Genomic DNA, 9,060 nt, shown 5'->3' on the forward strand with positions numbered 1-9,060 from the left:
AGCAGACATCATTAACTTCCCCCTCCCTCCAAAGCCCCCAGCACACATATTAATAAAGCCCCCCAAATCTTTTGACAGGTAAAATATCTCTCATTTATGCATTTCATTTAGCTGTTTGTTCTGAGTTTATCTTTAATTCCAAGTTTTAGCACTGCCACATTTGGAAGAATCCAGTTGGGTAACAACATATGCAAAGCACTGTAGTAGCTAACAATAAATAGGAGCTGACCAGGTCTGTCCCTAAGGTTTTTCTCACCTGAGGCGACGTCATCCGTGAAGGGGGTTCTGGCAGAAAATATTTACTGGGGGGGCAGACCCGCGGTTTTTGTGCTGATTTGTGTTGGGGAAGGGGGTGGTGGACGCCGGGCCACACTGTCAACGGTTCTGTCCGGAGTCTCGGCCAGCTCACTGACTTCACTGGTTGCCAGGAGCTCAGCGGGATGCCAGCCAGAGTGGCCAGCTCAGTTCCTGGCAACTGGTAACATCAGTGAGATCGGCAGGAAGCCGCACAGAGCGTCATAGGTTGCTAAGAGCTTGTACCCAAACCACGATCCTGGCTTGCTCCAAGACTGTTCCCTTTAGCCCCGATCCTCCACCAGTCTAAGGTCCTGTGGGTCACCATGTTCTGTACAATGTATAGAATGTGAGAAGGTAAAGGGACATTCCATCGCTGGAGTGTAGTAAGAGACGGACTGCAGGGAGTGGTGTAGAAGTCAGCTGGGATCCCAGTTTGAGTGAATAGAAACTCTGTTATTTTAACTCCCTAGACAAAACGAGCACTTAAGTTTTTATTTGTTTGGGAGTTCTGCTTTAACGGCATAGGTTCACTAATTTCTCAAAGTCACAGTTGTGGTGACTATTAATAGTATTAGTACTGGTTACTGCAGTAATCAGTACACATGTGCTGATACCTTGTATTCTTAAATTCTAACTCATATTGATATCTAAGGACCAAATTAAAAAAAAAAAACAACAAGATTTACCCATGGCTGGTGCCAATATTTGATTCCATTTTAGCATTCAAACAAAACATTTAAATGTCTTAGTTTTCAGTTTGTTATGCGATGTCAATGATCATACATACCCTGGCATAGTCGTACAATTCCTGTGATGATGATGATAACCAAGGCTAAGACTTTGCCAAATGTGGATAATACTTGCAGCCAGGCTCCCCATTTCACTTTTGCACAATTCACGGCTGTTAACAATACTATAATACAGTCATTATGTTAGTGTTGTTCTTTGAAAAAACATAATATTTTAAACATGCGAAACATAAACTTAAATCATTATCTTAAAATGTAATATTAATTGAAAATTGCCACAGCATAATGACCCACCAATTTGTTCCTGTACACACAAACATACATGCGGCTGCTGTGTACAAAGATGCAGGCTTGTGGCCATGTAATGCAAGGGTCCTAGTGCTCACATATACTCACGGTGCGGGTTTATTTGTTCATTAGAAAAGTAGATGCCAAGTACACTATACTGTACAATTGTTGGATCTCATGCATTGAAGCGTGCGCCCAGAGCAAGAACCAGGAGGTTTGGACATGCTACTGTTAAGTGTATGACCAAAGAGACACCTTCAAAGGGCAAGCGAATAAGGTGTTTTTTTAAACATATCTTCCACTTCCCAGACCCATGTTCCAGGTAATTTAAACTGAGATTTAAATAGGGACTCAAACTGGCTGTCTCTGAAGACTCTAAAGGTGAAGGCGCCATCAACCAGTGAGTAATGAGATGTCTATTAAGGTGAAGAACTGGAGAGTCCACAAAAGGTAGGGACTATTTGTCAAGGATTTCACCTATCAAAGGGAAAATGCTTTATCACATCATCAGGATGAACCAAATATACCATGGCACGTTCCCATTCCTCAAAGATGAACTGTTCTAGAATAGAGGGTATAATATAGCACCCTCCTGGAGCAGGTTAGGGAACCCCAGTGGCAGGGGGGCTAGCATTTCACCTCAGGGATAAGCAGGGCTGGATTTACTCCACCTGCCGCCCCAAGGATAAGGTGTCCGCCGGCCGCAAACTACGGAGCCGGTGGGCGGAGCCTCGGGCCGCCCCCGTCGTGATTGGACGGCGGCGGACCTAGTGTGCGGCCGCCGGATACCTTCCCCGCAACTTCCCCACAAGGTCACCACTGCCGCCCCTCGGCGCTCTGCCGCCCCAAGGCCGGGCCTCGGTGGCCTTGTGGGAAATCCGGGCCTGGGGATAAGTCCTTGGCCAGTTGTGGGGTGTGAAGACAAGTTGAGCACCAGTCACTTTAAGGTGTTTTAAAGATTTATTCAGACAGACAGGAGCCCAGGGGCAGAGCACTTCACAAGGTCCTTCCCCAGCCTGCACCACTGACAATAAACCTAGTGTTTGGTCTGGGAGAGACTATATATATAGTCAAAGGCAGCAAAGCTATATAATCTGTTTATGAGGATAACCCTATGCAAATAGGGGTTCCAGGATTTAAAATATAATTAAAGAGAGAAAGCCTACAGAGACAGTGTCACACCATGGCTCTAAAACTAGAAAGTAGCCTGGTGCTAACTGACACAGTACACAAAGATCTCGAAAGTGCGGCAATATTAAGCCCTGTCCCCGAGTGTCACATAATAGGCTTATATTACACTATTTAGAGGTGCATGCACAAGACTGGACACTGTCACTGCTCCGGACTGCGGTACTGCTCTGAACGAGCAGTCTAGTGTAAACTAGCATAGTGCACAAAGTATAGAAAGCACCACAGTGCAGAGTTCAGTGTTCATCGACCACATACTGGGATATTAATATACTCAGAAGCTTATCACACTAGGACATTTCAGTGACTAGGTACACAAGAGGCTGTACTACTGCTTTGAAACTGGAGCGTGCTTTGCGGCTGACGGACACAGTACACACAGGTCTGCAAAGTTCCACAATGCAGAGCTCAGTGTTCAAATGCCATTAACCAGAATATTTTCACTTCCAGAGGCATACTTACACAGAGAGTCATTGGAGATTGGGTCACACTAGAGACTTTACCACTGTACTGCGCCTGTAGAGCACTCTCCGGCTAGCTAACACAGTACACACAGGTCTGAAAAGTGCCACAATGTAGAGCACAGTGCCCAAAAGTCACATTTCAGATTCGTCCTGTCCATGGGCCTACCCACAGAGTAAGTCTTTAGTGACTGTGTTGTGATGGACTGAACCGTCACCAGGGCTGCTGGAGGAGCCTGAGGGCTAGCCTCCTTCCTACAGACCACGGACCAGAACTATAGAGACTTATTACCCCGGAGAACTTTGTGTGCTGTGTGTGTTCCCAGTGTAATATTTCATCTAGAGAGAGAACTTGTCACTATTTGATGTGAACCATTCTTCTAAAGGCAGCAGGCTGTCTGGAGTGACCATTGTTTGCAATGATGGGATTAAGTTCCTCTCTGATTAAGGACATTCATCCCACAGAGTGTCTGGGCTTAAAAGACTTCTAATGCGGCACCTAGCTGTCTGGGGGAGGGGACACACTGCACTCCTATCTGATCCTGTCAGGTATAAACTCTGTGTGCTTCCTTCAATAAAGCAGATCTTGTTTTCCACCTCAACATTGGTGTTGTCTAATGCTTGAGTGGTTTAGCTTTCTGTCCTAAGATATTGGTTCTGTCCAATAATTAGGCAGGTTTGGGCTGAGGACACTGGGATTCGGGTTCCAGCGGAGAGGAAGCTGATTTATGACGGAGGTACCCAGTCGGGGTACCAGGAGGTCCGTCACAATTGGTGGCAAGCGGTGGGATCTGCTTCCTCTATACGGGCAGTCCAAACCACCACCGGAACCCAGAGCCAGCTACTATCGGAGGGGCATCCTGGGAGTTATTGGCCATGGAGGTGGAACTCCTGTGGCAAATGCAGCAGGTGTTGGAGCACCTTGACGAACCTGGTCCTGCACAGGTCGAGCGAGGTGGGAGAGAGAGGATGCCCAGCTATGCATCCCAAAACAGCTTTTCCCCGATTTTGGAGCAGGGACTGGCGCAGAGTCGTAGCCAGAGGTTCATGGGAGAGGCGGAGGAGAAGTTCAGCAGCCGGGTCTGGAGAAGGTTGGCAATCTACGGAGCCAACCCATCTGAGGTAGCAGTCCGCATAACCAATGCCGAGGTGGAGGAGCAGATCACCCGTTATCAGGATCTGCAGACCGCGGTGATGCTGGGATGGGATACCGCTGAATGTGAGATACCTATATGGGACTTTGAGCGGCAAGTCGAAGTCGCCATTTCCGGGATCAGAGGGGGCAGTTCCAGAGGAGTTGCGTCTGGAATGGAGAGCCCTGATCCGGCTGGAGATGTGGGAAGAGGCCCGGGATAATTATTATGGCTGCAGAGGTGAAGTCCTGTCTTCCCTAGAACAGCGCTTCGGGGAACAGGTGAATCTACGGATCAGCTTACTAAGCGGGCAACCCACAGAGGAAGGGATAGTAGAAGTGGAGGGTCTGGTGCAGAGAGAGATGGAGCTCGAAGACCAGTACCAAGCGCTATACTGGTTTCCCAACCGGTGGCAAGTGAAGGCGGGCATGCACTATTCCCCGGAAGGTGATGACCTTTGCGGCCCCGGATTATTGTGGGAAGCGTTTGGGGAGAAGGCTGATTTTGGCAGTCCCAAGGACTATCGCTTCTGGGACATCCAAGCCAAACGGCAGGGGAGGTTGCAGACTATGGAAGTCCATGCCTTGGAGCCCGACCTGGCCTGGCTGGTCCAACAAGAGTGGTGCCTAGAAATGGACTACCGGGAGCTGCTGGAAAGTGGTCTGCTATTCCCTTCCGAAGATGAAGACCCAGTGGAAGCCACACCACCAGAGACACTGGATTTAATGGATTTTACTTTGGAGGTTGTACAGCTTACTGAGTCCCCAGGTGAGATGCTGGCAACAGGGCAGAGTGCCACAAGCCTCTGCCCGGCACCTGGAACACCCGCAGAGTTCCAGGGAGAGGAGGCAGCCGGCCTCGCTCCCCAGCTACAGATGGAGATCCAGGGAGAGGAGGAAGCTGACCTCTCTCCCCAGCAGCAGATGAAGGTCCAGGGAGAGGAGGTAGCCGACCTCTCTCCCCAGCTGCAGATGAAATGTCCAGGGAGAGGAGGTAGCTGACCTCCCTCCCCAGCGGCAGATGAAGGTCCAGGGAGAGGAGGTAGCCGACCTCTCTTCCCAGCGGCAGATGAAGGTCCAGGGAGAGGAGGTAGCTGACCTCTCTCCCCAGCGGCAGATGAAGGTCCAGGGAGAGGAGGTAGCCGACCTCTCTCCCCAGCGGCAGATGAAGGTCCAGGGAGAGGAGGTAGCTGACCTCTCTCCCCAGCGGCAGATGAAGGTCCAGGGAGAGGAGGTAGCTGACCTCTCTCCCCAGCAGCAGATGGAGCAGCTGGAAAAAGGTGCAGCTGACACTAGTCCCCAGTGGCTGAGTGCTTCCAAAGGAGAGGAATTAGCTGTCCCTTCATCCCAGCGACTGGAAGAGCATCAGGGAGAAGGTACAGCTGTCATTTCTCCCCAGCAGCTGGAAATGTTCCAGGGTGAGAGTGTACCCGACACTTCTCCCCAGCGGCAGTGGCATCCGGAGTTCCAGGGAGGGGAGGTCAGTGTCCTCGCTCCCCAGCGGCAGTGTGTTTACCCGGGAGATGATGTGCGCGGCATCACGCTCCTGCGGCAGAGTCAAGTGGACCAGTTGGAAGAGATTTTGGATTTGTCTTGTCCGACTAACACAGGTCCAGACCAGTTGGTGGTCTGGTACCTGGTTAGTCTACTGTTGGGAGGGGAGAAATGTGACGGACTGAACCGTCACCAGGGCTGCTGGAGGAGCCTGAGGGCTAGCCTCCTTCCTACAGACCACGGACCAGAACTATAGAGACTTATTACCCCAGAGAACTTTGTGTGCCGGGGGTGGGTGCAGTGTAATATTTCATCTAGAGAGAGAACTTGTCACTATTTGATGTGAACCATTCTTCTAAAGGCAGCAGGCTGTCTGGAGTGACCATTGTTTGCAATGATGGGATTAAGTTCCTCTCTGATTAAGGACATTCATCCCACAGAGTGTCTGGGCTTAAAAGACTTCTAATGCGGCACCTAGCTGTCTGGGGGAGGGGACACACTGCACTCCTATCTGATCCTGTCAGGTATAAACTCTGTGTGCTTCCTTCAATAAAGCAGATCTTGTTTTCCACCTCCACATTGGTGTTGTCTAATGCTTGAGTGGTTTGGCTTTCTGTCCTAAGATATTGGTTCTGTCCAATAATTAGGCAGGTTTGGGCTGAGGACACTGGGATTCGGGTTCCAGCGGAGAGGAAGCTGATTTATGACGGAGGTACCCAGTCGGGGTACCAGGAGGTCCGTCACATGTGTCACACCAGAGGCTGTACTACAGCTCTGCAACTGTAGAGCGCTTTGTGGCTTACTAGTACACTAAGGTCTGGAAAGCTCCACAAGCAGACCCCAGTGCCCAAAGATCACATTTCAGACAAGTTGAGCGATCTTCAGTCCAGCAGGGTCTTGGAACTACCTCCAAGGCATTACCAAGAACTAGCTCATCCAGATAGCTGCTCTAAAGAGACCAGCTCAAGCAGCATATTAAATGCTAATATGTATGTTAATAGAAGAAACAAAAAAAAAGCAAAATAAATCTAAAATATTCCTCAGCTCCCACCTCCTAGGACACTAGAAAAATCTGAAACATGATGGCTAGGGTGAGGTTTTACAGGGGCTAGCCTTTAACATTTTTTTTCTGTTTGCCAGTGTCCACCTCCTGTAGGCAGCTGCATATAAGCTATATGTCCAAGAATTACTACACTGCCGTGTCCCTCAATGGACAATAAAGAAACAAAAGTTAGGTAACACATTAATATTTTACCCTTTAATAAACCCTAACGAAAGCATGTTTTAATTTTTGCAACAACTAAAGGCCACATAATATTACCAGAGTTGGCCAACCGTATGCAGTGAATCAAATATAAACATACTATGAAATGCCCTGCAGAGCTCCACAGAACTTTAGGGTTGTGCAGCCAGTTACAAAGCACTATTGTATACTCAGCATTGGGATAACATGCTGTGATTTTTAGCTCAAATATTATACTGCTACAGTGATCGCTGAGTGTTTGTACATAATTGAGGACCTGGTATGTACAGTATACTATATCCTCAATTATGAATGAACGGGAGTGATCTACATCTCCTCCTGTTCATTCATAATTGTAGTTATAGTAAACATACCATGTTATCAATGAACAGGAACACTCATAAAGGATTCCTGTTCATTGACTCAATGTGTCCTCAATCTAGCACTGCACTTACACGCATTACCGTTTATTGCAGTAACACTCGTGGTAGTTTATTCCCATATTTCAGGGGATTTTTTATGTTTGTTTTTTTATCTTTTAAATTTGTACTAATATGGTATAGCACCAGTTTAAAAAGCTGAGAAGAGGGAGGCATTCTTGCCTTGGGTGCCAAAAGACCTTGGCCCAGCACTGCTAACAGAGGCATAACTAGAACCTTCAGGGCCCCCGGTGCAAGAAACCATGAAGGCCCCCACCCAACCCGCCATGGCACTGCATGGTTAACAGGAAGGCTGCCCAGGTCCACAGCAAGCGCGGGACCTCAGGCAGCCGCTTGTTTAAAATTTTAGGTCTGGTGTTCTGTCGAGAATGCTGACCCAGTAACTGCTTTTAAGTACAGATGGGATTACCGAGGAAACCGGCATTTATTTACAAAATATTCGTTTGTAATGGTTAATTGTGACCGTTAAGAATATACCGTCCATGGCAGTAAATGACGGATGGAATCTTATTAACAGTCACAATTAACGATTTATACAAAATACTTTGTAAATAAATCCAGTTTCCCTCGATAATATTGGTCTGTGCACAAGCGCAGATGCTGAGGTCGGCAAAATCGACTACGTCGGCGTTCTCCACAGAACACCGGTATCTGTGATTAGTATCGGGGCATTTTCATGAGTATAAGTACTCGTAAAAATGCCCAGCATTGGCAGTGGTTTATCCCTACTTCAAAATATAATGTATTGCTGGGACTTGTAGTCCTACATAGTTGGCACTGTTCTGTATTGCTGATTGCTGTATAATCATACAGCAATGCAGAATACCACCAGCAATGCGGGACTACAAGTCCCAGCAATACACTATAATAAACGTCAGCTATGCAGAATACCACCAGCAACCCCCACTATAATGCATTGCTGGGACTTGTACTCCTACATAGTTGGTGCTATTCTGCATTGCTTTATAATCATCATACAGCAATGCAGAATACCACCAGCTATGCGGGACTACAAGTCCCAGCAATACATTATAACACTTCCCCCCCCCCGCTCCAGACTTAACTTAGCTCTCCTGCAGGGCCTTCTTCCCCGTCTCGGCGAGCAGGGTGCGGAGCTAAGTGGAGAGGGTCCTCACACATCAGAATGTGCTGCCCGGCGGTGCCTGCCGCACATTCTATGGGACCAGTGTGACAGCCTCTCCAGCCCTGCTGCACAGCCGCCCGTACATGCTGCGGGTGGCAGAGCGGCAGGGAAGGAGGGGGGCCTCTTCTTCCTCGCTTTTTCCTCGCTGGGCCCCCCCAGCAGGCAGAACGCCAGGGCCCGGTCACAATTGCGACCGCTACGACCCTGGTAGTTCCGCCAGTGACTGCTAACAATTCTTGCAAGAGAATTCTCCAGGAAAGAGGGGAACCTAAAAGATCAAAAATGCATGATTTGGGAAGCTGGCATCCAATAAATTGGTTCACAAACTCCTACTTGCACATTCCCCCAGGATGAAATTCGGTTTTAAAGGCAACGCATAGGGGTTTTATATATACTTTTTAAAAACAAATAAACATATAAAACAACAACTCCGTAGCCGGCTCCACGGCATATAGCCTCGGAATTTGAAATGTGTGACCGCTGAGTCTGAGTGATCTGAAATCACTCAGACTCAGCGTCTGAGAATTTGAAATGATTGACCGCACAAGCAGCAGGTGCACACTGCACATGTCACTCAGATCCGCCACTGTTAGCGGGGGGGGGGGCAAGGGATAACCTAGGGGG

General features: G+C 48.4%; 1 protein-coding gene across 1 annotated transcript in view; it reads right to left on the minus strand.

Annotated features, from left to right (window-relative positions):
- The window catches only part of LOC108786901 (Y+L amino acid transporter 2-like), a 33,568-nt gene that overhangs the window by 19,061 nt on the left and 5,447 nt on the right, over positions 1-9,060 (minus strand). The window contains exon 3 of the mRNA XM_018556299.1: positions 1,085-1,210. Within this exon, the coding sequence (XP_018411801.1) occupies positions 1,085-1,210 (126 nt within the window). The remainder of the gene's footprint in view (positions 1-1,084; positions 1,211-9,060) is intronic.

This window comes from Nanorana parkeri, unplaced genomic scaffold (genome assembly GCF_000935625.1).
Source record: "Nanorana parkeri isolate BGI_ZX_2015 unplaced genomic scaffold, ASM93562v1 scaffold233, whole genome shotgun sequence".
NCBI lineage: Eukaryota > Metazoa > Chordata > Amphibia > Anura > Dicroglossidae > Nanorana > Nanorana parkeri.